The following is a 13,541-nucleotide window of genomic DNA, read 5'->3' as shown; positions in this document are numbered from 1 at the left end:
GTTTCTTCCAGGTGCTCCAGTTTTCTCCCACAATCCAAAGATGTGCAAGGCAGGTGAATTGGCCATGCTATATTGCCCATAGTGTTAGGTGCATTAGTCAGGGGTAAATGTAGGGAAATAAGTCTGGTTGGATTACTCTTTGGAGAGTCGGTGTAGACCTGTTGGGCCTAAGGGCCTGTTTCCATACTGTAGCGAATCTAATCTAAATCTCTTGAAGCTGTGGGCTCAAGGAGTCACAGACCTCATTTGAATAATTACTATAAAATTCATACTCCTTCAGTATGTTCGTGTTTAAAGTCATTTTTAATGTCTTGCTTTTACATTGTTAAATTATGGGTCTTGTAATCTTATTGACCGTTGCAAGGTTTGTTTTAACATTATTTCCTACATGATTAGATTACTACCTTACCCAATATTCGGCCCAACAACAGAAATTACTGTTAAAGCTCAGCAGGTCTGGCAGCATCTGTGGACAGAAATCGCAGTTAACATTTTGGGTTGAGTGACCTTCGTCAGAACTGGTCTACTATCTGATCTCCAGCATCTTCTCCCTCCCCAATTCATGGGAGTATCCTTTTCCTGAACTACACTTCCCATTCCAAAGCCAGATCACATCTAAAACAGGAGCTCTGATATCATGGAAGTGCAAGTCCCAGTGGTTCAAAAGCACTGGGACTTTATAAATCACATTTATACAAAAATTTTAAATGACTTTCAAAACTGTTTCTGCCTCGATGCTCTTCCTCCTAGGCCTTACTCACACTAGAGGGTTCAGGAGAGGTGAGAGGGAGCATTTAAAAATCGAAAATGGATTATAAAAGACAGAAAAAGATTGTGTTCTGAGGAAGGGTTACTGGACTCGAAATGTTAACTCTGCTTTCTCTCCACAGATGCTGCCAAATCTGCTGAGTTCCTACAGCAATTTCTGTTTTTGTTATGGATTGTAAAAGTCCCAGCACTCCTGAACAGAACCATTGAGATTTACACATCCACATCATCAGAACTTTAGCTCTGGATCTTGAATGGGAAACCAATTCCAGAAGACTGAAGTGGCAAAAGGGAGGATCAAGCAGGCTGGAGTTTGCCCTATAACTCGGAGGGTCAGGAACTGGATAGAGGTCATAACCCAGAGGGTTTGGAAGCAGGAAGGGGCTGCAGCAATGAGGAGGCGGTGTTTGGGAAGGTTTGCTGGACAGAAGATGATACTATAAGCAGCAAATTACATTTTTCTTTAATATTTTAAAACTTTTTAAAAAATATTTCACTTGATAATGTAAAATGCTTCTGTCTGGAGGGTGTCCTGTTTCTATTATTCCTAATGGGGAAGGACCTACAGAACTATAATTGCCATAGTCCCAAAGGCTGCTGTCTTGTTTGAGAGAGAGAGAGATGACTGGTGGTGAGTTTAACCTGAGAATTACCATACATCAGGTGGTGGAGGTGGGGGGTAAGTTGAGAAGACAAGACCTTCACCGTTCTGAGACGTGAACCTGTGTTGCTGGCATTACTGTGCTTCACATACCAGCTGTCCAGTCAATTGAGCTAACCACCTCCCATCCACAGTTTTAATATTTCACTGAAAAGTTGTGATTGTCAAGGAACTTTAAGTGAGGATTTACAGTATAGGTGCTAAGAAAATTCCCCAGTGTCGTCAACACTGATTTAGAGTGACTGCAATGCGAATGGAGGCATGCATAGAACCTGGTAGGGTGAGAGGAAGCCAATGTTAGCCAACTGCTGTTTGTCCTGGAAGGAGCATTCTTGCTGTGCCGAACTCTGCAAAGTGTTATAAAAAGTGAGCTTGCATTTGCATTCATGGTCTCAGGATAAGACGTTAAGCAGCGTTACTCAGTAATTTGAACAAGTGTGGAAAGCAGTGGTACCAGATTCATCACTTGGTGCTATCTATAGAACCTTTATATTTTCCATTATCTTGTTGGTTAAATTGGAAAATCAGTTTTCTTTTATTTTATTTGACAATCGCTAGCAGATTTGCTGCGACGTTGCTAGGCCATTGGGTAATTTTATTCCTTTCCATAGTGAGGAAAAGGTAGTCATCAGTTTTCCCCCAATGAAGAAAATTAAAAATGGACCGGTTAGCGTGAATCTATAAAGAGTAAGATACCAACACAGCATGTTTTGCTTTGCTTGCTAAAATAATGTCCAGGAACCAAAACATACGTGGGTGCTTTAATGAATTTTATTTTTCAACTACACCAAAAGTTCCTACACTAACAATCTGGATTATATTGTTCCAGTAACTGATTTCAGAAAGAATCATTTGCATTTTGTAATAAAACAATATCGAATCTACTGTGTCATTTCTTCAGAGCGGCAATACATACTGACAGGTTTGACCATGAGAACGACATGCCTGCAGTTTTGGCAGAAAGGTTTCCAGTGAATGTTCTCTTTTTGGGTCAACATGGCAAAGGGGCTATTTTTTGAGCAAGTATTAAACCACCACCCACCACCATACTTGGAAGCACAGTTAGCTGCATCACCATCAGTGTCATTATCCCTTGAGCTAAATGGCAAATTATCAACCATATTTTCAAAGGTTGCCAAAGCATCTCCAGCACCACCCCTGTATGCACCAAGTTGCATTCTATAGTGTGTGCTCTCATCACCCAACCGGAAAATATCATACTCAGCATAGCTCTGTTGAGTCCAACCATTTTTCTCCTCATCTATTACTACTCTTGCTTTGTACCATTTCTGGCTGGTTAGGTAGTACATATACTGATTGCCAATGTAGTGGTCACCCTGAATATTGCCGAACCCATACTTGTACGCAGTCCATGTTTCATTCCATGTCATCTCGCTCTGTCTGGTGTTCCGATGCAGCACTGTCCATCCACCACTGCAGTCATAACTCATGTTACAGTTGATCACAATGGGTGGTGTTTGGTCTAGTGGTTGTGGCTGGATCACGTAGAGGCCATCTTCAGTGAATCCTCGTTGAAGAAGCTCATTGCAATCTCTTGAGTATTTTGCTATGACAATAAGCATTTAATTTATTTTGCAGTGTTTTTTCATGTCCACACTTGTATGAATAATTATATCTTGTGTCTTAAATTTATTTGATAGTTATTTAAGAAGATCGCACTACATTATGAATAAATATGCAATCCAATGTAAGAAATATAATTTCTAAATGTCTATTTCTATCAAGCATGCTATTTATAGAACTATTGTATTATCTATTGTACAGTGTTTTAGTTTGGAAGAATTTGTTGTTTTTCATTTCATTCAGTAGTTACTCACAAATTTTGTTCACGATAAATTAGATTTGATTGATTACATAAGGACAGAAGCATTATACCAGTAATGAAGCACAATGGTTACTTTGCTATCAAGATGGAACTCTGTATGGTATAAACTGACCAATCCTGTTAAGGCCTGAAGACCTTGACACAAGACCCAGACATTAGCTGGGGCCAGCTAGATTTGATCAATTTGGCTCATTTGAGATTATGCCCCTCTTCTAAGATATGGGTCTAAGCTCCAAGCCATCAGCTAGGCTGAATGATTAATATTGATTGGAGTACTGCTCCTTTTTTGAAGCAGCGGAATCAAAGGTGAATTTCAACTAAGAAAACACTTAACAATCCGTTGATACCATTCCCACTGTTATCGCTCAATCAACAAAACTAGTAATTTGTCTTAAACAGAAACAGAATTTACTGGAGAAACTCAGCAGGTCAGGCAGCATCTATGAAGAGAAAGTAGAGTTAACGTTTTGGTGACCCTTCTTCAGAAATTACTACTGTCTTTTGAGCAATTATTTGATATTGCTGATTGTGGGGTCTTGATGTGCACCAATAAACTTGCATTTTACCTACAAAACCAGGAGACCATACCTCGACTGTAACTTAATAAACGTGAAATACCTTGGGTCAGGATGGATATAGAAATGATAAGAGTCTAGGGCACATCCAATTAGATCAATCAACCACTAACTACTGAGGATGATTTGTTTGTTGATCTCTTGTTGCTTATAGTCCTTCAGCTTCTCCTTTTTGCCTTGACATATTTTTCACTATGAGACTGAAATGTGTAATATATAAAATGTCACTACATACATGGAAACATCTTCATGTCTAACCTTAGTATCCTATGCCCACCATTTGAGGGAGACAATGACTTTCTAATCAGAGACCCAGGCTAATACCATAGTAGATAGTGGAACTTGAACTCAATTAATCCATCTGGAATTGAAAGCTCATCTCAGTAATGATAACTGTGAAACTCTGAAGAATTCTCATGTAAAAAATCTCTGTTTCACTAAAATCCTTTACGGAGGGAAATTTACCATTGTTACCTGGTCTGGCTTATATATTATTCCAGATCCCCAGCAAATGGTTACTTCTTAACTGTCCTCTGGAATGGGCTATGAAGCCACTCAATTCAAGGGCAATAAGGAATGGGCAACAAACGTTTGCCTTGTCAGCGATTCCCCTGTCCCGCAAACAAAAAAAAGTGAAAAATACATGCACTATGCCCTTAAGTTCTTGCGTGTGTAATAGTTGAGGACTAGAAGAAATTTCGCAAGACCACAAGAAATGAAAGATATAGAATGTAGGGAAATAGATGGTGACATCTTGAAAAATGTGCACATTACAGAGGAGGAAGTCCTGGATGTCTTGAAATGCATAGAAGTGGATAAATCTCCAGGACCTGATCAGGTGTACCCTAGAACACTGGGAAGGTAGGGAAGTAATTGCTGGGCCTCTTGCTGAGATAGTCATATCGTCAATAGTCACGGGTGAGGTGCCAGAAGACTGGGGATTGGCAACATGGTGCCAATGTTTAAGAAAGGTGGTAAGGACAAACCAGGGAACTATAGACCGGTGAGCCTGACATCAGTGGTGGACAAGTTGTTGGAGGGAATCCTGAGAGACAGGATGTACATGTATTTGGAAAGGCAAGAACTGATTGGGGATTGTCAACATGGCTTTGTGCATGGGAAATCATGTCTCACAAACTTGGTTGAGTTTTTTGAAGAAGTAACAAAGAGGATTGATGAGGACAGAGTGGTGAACGTGATCTATATGGATTTCAGTAAGGCGTTCGACAAGGTTCCCCATGGAGACTGATTAACAAGGTTAGATCTCATGGCCACTTTTGGAATTTTGCATACAATTCTGTTTTCCTTCCTATTAGAAGGATGTTGTGAAACTTGAAAGGGTTCAGAAAAGCTTTACAAGAATCTTGCCAGGGTTGGAGGTTTGAGCTATAGGGAGAGGTTGAATAGGCTAGGGCTATTTTCCCTGGAGTGTCAGAGGCTGAGGGGTGACCTTATAGAGGTTTATAAAATCATGAGTGGCATGGATAGGGTAAATCAACAAGGTCTTTTCCCTGGGGTGGAGGAGTCCAGAACTAGAGGGCATAGGTTTAGGGTGAGAGGGGAAAGATATACAAGAGACCTAAGGGGCAACCTTTTCATGCAGAAGGTGGTGCATGTGTGGAATGGGCTGCCAGAAGAAGTGATGGAGGTACAACTGCAACATTTAAAAGGCATCTGGATGGATATATGAATAGGAAGGGTTTGGAGGGAAGTGGATCAGGTGCTTGCAGGTGGGATTAGAGTGGGTTGTGATATCTTGTCAGCATCGATGAGTTGGTCCGAAGGGTCTGTTTCCATGTTGTATATCTCTATGACTCTAAATAGAAGCAGTAATCCAATCATCACTTTGAGCCTGATCTGCTCTGGCATTGGACAAACTTTGATTAACCTGATTGTGGACACAATTGCTCTTTCCTGGACATCCCCTCCTAAAAAAAACCATTAACCCTGCTGTCAATCAAAGATCTATCTAAACCAGGCTTGGGTACAATATCCCAGTCTTCACTGTCCTGTGGGGAAAATAATTCCACAAACTGATACTGAGAGTAAAAATGTTCTCCGCATCTCTGACCTAATGGGAGACTCCTATTTTTCAAACTGTCAGTTCCCACCCTATCAAGTCCCCTCATGATTTTACATGTTTCACTAAGATCACTTCTGATTCTTTTAAACTCTGATGTGTAGGCCCAACTTGCTTAAATTTTACAGAATCATACAGTACGGGAAAGGCCCTTTGGCCCAACTCATCCGTGTACTAGGTTTCCTAAACAGAACTAGTCCCATTTTCAAATTTTGGCCCATGTCCCTCTAAACCTTTCCTATTCATAGACATTTCCAAATGTCTACTAAATGTTGCAATTGCACTCACGTGTAGCCTATACATCCCAGTAATTAGTCATGACATCTTTCTGAACAATTTCTAATGTTTTTACATCTTTTCTTAAGTGAGGATACAAAAATTGCACACATTGTTCCAGATGCAGTTTAAGGAAGGCTCTGTGTAGCTGTTGTAGAAGTTCTGTACTTAACTTCTCGGTTTCCATTGCACCATTCCATTTGTCTTCCTGAGCATATGCTGAACCAGCACAGTAAGTTGTGATTCATTTTGCCTTAATTTACTTTGTTTATACTTTCTTTGTACAAAGTATGTCAACAAGATTACTGTACATTTAAGTGTTGAAAAATGTGATGCTGGAAAAACAACGTCTCAGGCATAAGCCCTTCTTCAGGATTCCTGAAGAAGGGCTTATGCCCGAAACATCGATTCTCCTGCTCCTCAGATGCTGCCTGGCCTGCTGTGTTTCTCCAGTGTCACATTTTTCAACTCTGGTCTCCAGCATCTGCAGTCCGCACTTTCTCCCTGTGCATTTAAGTGTGACAACTTCATGCAAAAATTGACAAAAGGACTCCCTACCCTGGCAAAAGTGAGGACTGCAGATGCTGGAAATCCTGATGAAGGGCTTTTGCCTGAAATGTCGATTTTCCTGCTCCTCGGATGCCTGCCTGATCTGTTGTTCTTTTCCAGCACCACTCTAATCTAAACTCCCTACCCTGCCTATCCAATCTCTCTCTCTCAATTTCTCTGTTTAATAATCTCAAAATCGATATGTTTACTCCAAAAAAATTTTAACATTTATATTTGGAAAGAAAAAGTCATTTCAAAAATGATTCTGTGGACAGGGCAAACCAAAATTCTTCCTGATGGTTTGATTTGAAATCCCGATGCTCACCAGGTAGTTGACCAAATCCTAACTTGAGTTATTGGTCAGTACCACTAGTGCATTATACTGGTATCTTCTGAACAACTTTTCATGCATTCACATTGGCATTCAAATCATATAATTAAATATCTTTTTAAAATAAAAGTTAAAAGAAAATACTGTTTGTTCTCAATTGTGATATCTCCTTAAAAACCAATACACTTATATGATACTTTCCTTGAAGAAGCTGGCATTGTCAAAACAGTTGCAACAGAGATGGAGGAACTGGGAGAATGGAATAGAATTTTTACAGAAAGCCGGGTGTGAGGATGTATAGTCCAGGGTCATTGGGTTTGAAGTGGATATTGATGACCAGCCTATCCCCAGCAATGGAAGCAGTTATCGAGGAAGGGAGGAGTCCGAAATGTACCAGGTGAAGGTGAGAGGAGATTAGAAGCAAAATAAATGAACTTTCCAGTTCTGGGTGAGAGAGTGATGAAGTGCCCCTGATGTCATTAATGTACTGGAGAGAGTTGTGATTGGGAGCAGGAGTAGGACTTGAACAAGAAATGTTCCAGATACTGCACAAAGAGACTGGCCATACTGGGGCTTGTGAGGGTACCCGTGGCCACACTCTTGACCTGAAGAAAGTGAGACGAGTGAAAAGAGAAATTTAAAGTAAGGATGAAGTCACCAAGGGTGGCACAGTGGCTTAATGGTTAGCATTGCTGCCTCACAGCCTCAGGGACCTAGGTTCAATTCCAGTCTCGGGCACCTGTCTGTGTGGAGTTTGCACATTCTCCCCATGTCTGCGTGGGTTTCCTCTGGGTGCTCTGATTTCCTCCCAGAGGGTTGATGTGGACTTCCTGGGCTGAAGGGCCTGTTTCCACACTGTAAGGATTCTACAATGATTAACATAAATGCTTGAGCAACATTTGAACTACAAAGACTATAAAGAGATTTCAAGATGGGAAGCGTATCCTGATAAATGCATGGTAAGCATTAATCAGTTCCTTCCTGATCTGATCAAGGCAGAGCATAGAAAGCTGCACCATAAAGGCCAGAGGAATGCTTGAATACAATGTCAAGGGCTTATTGAGCCCATTTTTAAAAATCAAAGTGTAAAAGTAAAGATTGAGGAAAAATCTATTATAATCACACCAAAGTTTTCAGAAGAAATATTATTAAAACAGCTCACCTTTTTTCAGAAGCAGATCTCTCAAATTTATGATGCTTCTCACTTGGTTTGTATGTACCATCTCAGCATTAGCTACTTTAAGTTTCAGGTTTTTGTAGATCAGTGTGCTTGCAGCATCCAAAGTAAAACTTTGAGCACACAGCAGAATAACAGTGAACGTTATGAACTGGGTGTTGAAATTCATGATGGAAAACCTGCAAGAGGATGAACCACAAGAGTTAGTCTTATGAGTTTAACTTCCAAACTTGCAACAAATTTCTTCACATTTACTGAGACCTTTGCTGGGAGAAGGTTAGACAGGAAATAAATTATAGGGTTCACTGTTTGCTTTTATACTGGTGATCTGGATGCAAATAGCCATGAACCATTAAAAATTAACTATAATTTTATAGATAGCGAAGTTTACATTGAGCATGAAGGGAACATGTGGTAAACATCTTAACAGCTGGAACATGTAGGGATTATCCAATTTCATCTTGTCTTTTATTGATAGACAAATACACATTCCAGGCAAGCTACTAAACCACTACTATCTAAAAATGAATAAATATGTTTGCTAAAGCAAAATTAAATGTATCATAGGTGTGATAATTTTAGTTTTTAATTAAATCATTTTCTCCAATAAAGTTCCCACCAATGAACCTTGATATTTCATAATTCAAAAAGGTACTTTTTCATGTGATCCATCCTTGCATGATTACACTAAACTTGAGCTAACAATTAACACTTACAGTCAGTGCTCTAGTATTGCACTGTAATGCTCATAATCATACCATAATTTGGTGGAGGCTCAGGGATTAAGTGAAGGTCATATGAATCTTCAAACTCCTCAAAAAACCACGCAACAAATTTGTCAAGTGCCTTGTGGGGTGTGGGTAATTTGGTGGAGATGAATTGATCTCTTGCTATTGGGCACTCTCCTGATCAAGTGACACAGCATCGGAAAGGAGTTGTCTCCAACTTCCCTCTCCCCCCAACCCCTTTCCTGTCCTCACACATACTGGTCTGTTTTCTTTCTGTGATCCTCAGCCTCTGCGGCAGTTCAGAGAACGTTCACTGAGATGATCCCCAGGTATGGAGGGATTGTCTTATGAGCAAAAGCTAAACAGGTTGAGACTCTACCCAATGGAATTTAGGAGAATGAGAGGTGCTCTCTCTGAACCATTTGAGTTTTTAAGGGTCTTGACAGGTTAAGTGCTGAGGGGATGTTTCCCAACATGGGAGAGTCTTGAAGCAGAGGGCATAATCTCAGTATAAAAGGGTGCCCATTTACGACTAAGATGAGGAGAAATTTCTTCACACACAGGGTTGTGAGTCTCTGGAACTTCTTACCACAGAGAGCTGTGGGGCCTGAGTCCTTGTGTACGTTTAAGGCTGAGATAGATAGATTATTGTTTAATCGAGGAATCAAGCGTTGTGGGGAAAGAACAGGAAAGTAGACATGAGGAACATCAGAGCTGAAAATGTGTTGCTGGAAAAGCGCAGCAGGTCAGGCAGCATCCAAGGAACAGGAGAATCGACGTTTCGAGCATGAGCCCTTCTTCAGGAATCATGCCCTCCTGAAGAAGGGCTCATGCCCGAAACGTCGATTCTCCTGCTCCTCGGATGCTGCCTGACCTATTGTGCTTTTCCAGCAACACATTTTCAGCTTTGATCTCCAGCATCTGCAGTTCTCACTTTCTCCATGAGGAACATCAGATCATCCATGATCCTATGGAATGGAGGAGCAGGCTTGAGAGGCTGAACACCTTACTCTCACTCTGATTTCAGTAAAAACAAGGACTGCAGATGCTGGAAACCAGATTTTAGACTAGAGTGGTGCTGGAAAAGCACAGCAGTTCAGGCAGCATCCGAGGAGTAGGACAATCGACGTTTCAGGCAAAAGCCCTTCATCAGGAATATTCCTGATGAAGGGCTTTTGCCCGAAACGTCAATTTTCCTGCTCCTCGGATGCTGCCCGAACTGCTGTGCTTTTCCAGCACCACACTAATCTAGAATCTCACTCTGATTTCGTATGATCTTATGGTGGGCGCGATGCTATCAGTGGCCACTGATCTCATTGATGATGCTGGAAATGAGTTGCTGTTGGTATCTGATTGTTTTACAGCTCTCAGCAGCCTGCCCTTGTGCAGTCACAGACCTCAATCATAGTTCAGCACCAAAAGCTAATGACCCTTACCTGCCCTGATCCTTGTGATTCCAATCACACCGTGAGGCTTGCTCTTAGACCATAAGACCATAAGACATAGGAGTGGAAGTAAGGCCATTCGGCCCATTGGGTCCACTCTGCCATTTAACCATGGCTGTTGGGCATATCAACTCCACTTACCCGCACTCTCCTCATAACCCTTCATGGATTGAAAATTGGTTGGCTAATAGGAAACAAAGGGTAGTGATAAACGGCTCCATTTCAGAATGGCAGGCAGTGACCAGTGGGGTACCGCAGGGATCCGTGCTGGGACCGCAGCTTTTTACAATATATGTTAATGATATAGAAGATGGTATCAGCAATAACATTAGCAAATTTGCTGATGATACAAAGCTGGGTGGCAGGGTGAAATGTGATGAGGATGTTAGGAGAGATCTGGGTGTTCTTGTACACCAGTCAATGAAGGCAAGCATACAGGTACAGCAGGTAGTGAAGAAGGCTAATAGCATGCTGGCCTTCATAACAAGAGGAATTGAGTATAGAAGCAAAGAGGTGCTTCTGCAGCTGTACAGGGCCCTGGTGAGACCACACCTGGAGTACTGTGTGCAGTTCTGGTCTCCAAATTTGAGAAAAGACATTCTGGCTATTGAGGGAGTGCAGCGTAGGTTCACGAGGTCAATTCCTGGAATGGCAGGATTACCTTACACTGAAAGACTGAAGCGACTGGGCTTGTATACCCTTGAGTTTAGAAGATTGAGAGGGGATCTGCTTGAGACATATAAGATTATGAAAGGATGGGACACTCTGGCAGTAGGAAACATACTTCCACTGATGGGTGAGTGCCGAACCAGAGAACACAGCTTAAAAATACGGGGGAGACCATGTAGGACAGAGCTCAGGAGAAACTTCTTCACCCAGAGAGTGGTGGCTGTGTGGAATGCTCTGCCCCAGAGGGCAGTGGAGGCCCAGTCTCTGGATTCATTTAAGAAAGAGTTGGATAGAGCTCTCAAAGATAGTGGAATCAAGGGTTATGGAGATAAGGCAGGAACAGGATACTGATTAGGAATGATCAGCCATGATTATATTGAATGACGGTGCAGGCTCAAAGGGCTGAATGGCCTACTCCTGCACCTATTGTCTATTGTCTATTGTCTATTGAATTTATCAATGCCTTGAAGACATTTAACGTCCCGGCCTCCACTGTGCTCTGTGACAATGAATTCCACAGGCCCATCACTCTCTGGCTGAAGAAATGTCACCTCATTTCCGTTCTAAATTGATCCACTCTAATTCTAAGGCTGTGCCCACAGGTCTTAATCTCCCTGCCTAACGGAAACAAATTCCCAGCGTCCACTCTTTCTAAGCCATGGGTTATCTTGTAAATTTCTATTAGATCTCCCCTCAACCTTCTGAACTCTAATGAATACAGTTCCAGGATCCTCAGCCAATCATCATATGTTAGACCTACCATTCCAGAGATCATCCGTGTGAATCTCCGCTGGACATGCTCCCGTGCCAGTACAGTGGTGCCTCGGAATCCAAATTTAATTCATTCCAGGATGCTGTTCGGATTGCAAAAAGTTCGGATTCCAAAACTATTTTCCCCGTAAGAAATAACGGAAAGTGAATTAATCCGTTTCTGGACCCAAAAAAAACATTTCCAAGACAGTTTTAACTGCAAATACACATGGTTAAAGTAAAATAAGATAAGTAAACGACCTAAATATCAAGTAATAATAATAAAAACAAGAAATAAATGTACTAACATGAAAATGACTTCATTTACCTTAGTGAGGAGTGCTAATGATGCATGTGGAAGCTGGAGAGGAGGAAGGAGGGAGAGGGTTTACTGCTTGGAAGGTGAATCACCTTCCATAATAACATCAGGTAACTGTGCTTCTGCTCTTTGCTCTCTTTGTCTCTTCACTCTCGTAACACTAAGATCTCTAGTAGAGGGCTGGGGCTCACTGGACTGGCTTTCTTTAGAGAACCACCTTTCCAAAATTGTCTGGTGTTGGCGACTTTTCTGAATTTTTCTGAAGTGGTCAATCACATTGTCATTGAACATGTTTATGCTCCTGTTGACAACTGCCTTGTTAGGACGCCACTTTTCAACAATGGCCTGTGTTATAGACCACAGGAAGCACAGTTCCTTAATTTCAGCATTGGAAATGCTCCCACTAGCTCCCTCTTCCTCCTCTGAAGAAATTTCCTCTGCCACTTCTTCTTGCTGTGTCTTATGGAGGTGCTGAAGTTCTTCTGTGGTGAGTTCATTCTTGTGATCCTCCACTAACTCCTCCACATCCTCTTCACTCACCTCCAAGCCCATAGACTTGCCCAGAGACACAATAACAGGCACAACAGGTGGTTCTTCGAAGCCTTCAAAGTCTCTCCCTGCAACACATTCAGGCCAGAGTTTCTGCCAGACAGAGTTCATTGTCCTCAGAGACACTTCCCTCCATGCTTTGTCTATGATTCTTAAGCAATGGAGGATATTATAATGATCTTTCCAAAACTCTCTGAGGGTCAGTTTGGTCTCGTTTGTCACCTCAAAGCATCTCTGGAACATAGCCTTGGTGTACAGTTTTTTGAAATTTGAGATAATTTGCTGGTCCATGGGCTGGATGAGAGGAGTGGTGTTGGGGGGCAAGAACTTCACCTTGATGAAGCTATATTCGCCCACCAAATCTTCTTCCAAGCTAGAGGATGAGCAGGAGCATTGTCCACCATAAGAAGAGCCTTCAGGGATAGATTTTTTTCCTCAAGATAAGCCTTCACAGAAGGGGCAAACTCCTCATGAATCCACTCAGTGAAGAACTGCCTGCTAACCCATGCTTTCATGTTTGCCCTCCACATGACATGAAGCTTGCTCTTCATAACATTGTTCTTTTTGAACACACGTGGATTCTCTGAGTGGTACATGGCTTTATCCTGCAGTCTCCACTAGCATTACCACACAGCAAGAGAGTAAGCCTGTCTTTCATTGGCTTATGGCCTGGTAAAGACTTCTCTTCCTTAGTTATATAGGTCCTCCTTGGCATCTTTTTCCAGAAGATCACATCACAATTGAACACCTGTTGTGCCACACACCTCTTGGTGTTCACAAACTCACTAAATTTCTTCACAAAATTTGCCGCTGCATCC

General features: G+C 41.7%; 1 protein-coding gene and 1 long non-coding RNA gene across 2 annotated transcripts; one reads left to right on the top strand and one right to left on the bottom strand.

Moving 5' to 3' along the window:
* LOC122551776 lies at positions 1-12,740 on the top strand. Its single transcript, XR_006312198.1, has 3 exons — positions 1-11; positions 5,243-5,248; positions 12,667-12,740. It is a non-coding gene; the product is annotated as an uncharacterized LOC122551776 (long non-coding RNA).
* Positions 2,179-8,629, bottom strand: LOC122551774 (fibrinogen-like protein 1-like protein). The gene is made up of 3 exons (XM_043694232.1): positions 8,525-8,629; positions 8,249-8,442; positions 2,179-2,996 (listed from the first exon to the last, which is right to left on the bottom strand). The coding sequence occupies exons 2-3, from the start codon at positions 8,430-8,432 to the stop codon at positions 2,311-2,313; spliced, it is 870 nt and encodes a 289-aa protein (XP_043550167.1). The 5' UTR covers positions 8,433-8,442; positions 8,525-8,629; the 3' UTR covers positions 2,179-2,310.
* Positions 12,741-13,541: the final 801 nt, after the last annotated feature.

Source organism: Chiloscyllium plagiosum, chromosome 7 (assembly GCF_004010195.1).
Source record: "Chiloscyllium plagiosum isolate BGI_BamShark_2017 chromosome 7, ASM401019v2, whole genome shotgun sequence".
In the NCBI taxonomy this organism is placed as follows: Eukaryota; Metazoa; Chordata; class Chondrichthyes; order Orectolobiformes; family Hemiscylliidae; genus Chiloscyllium; species Chiloscyllium plagiosum.
The sequence above is the reverse complement of the archived record's forward strand: the minus strand, read 5'-3'. Positions and strand labels throughout refer to the sequence as shown.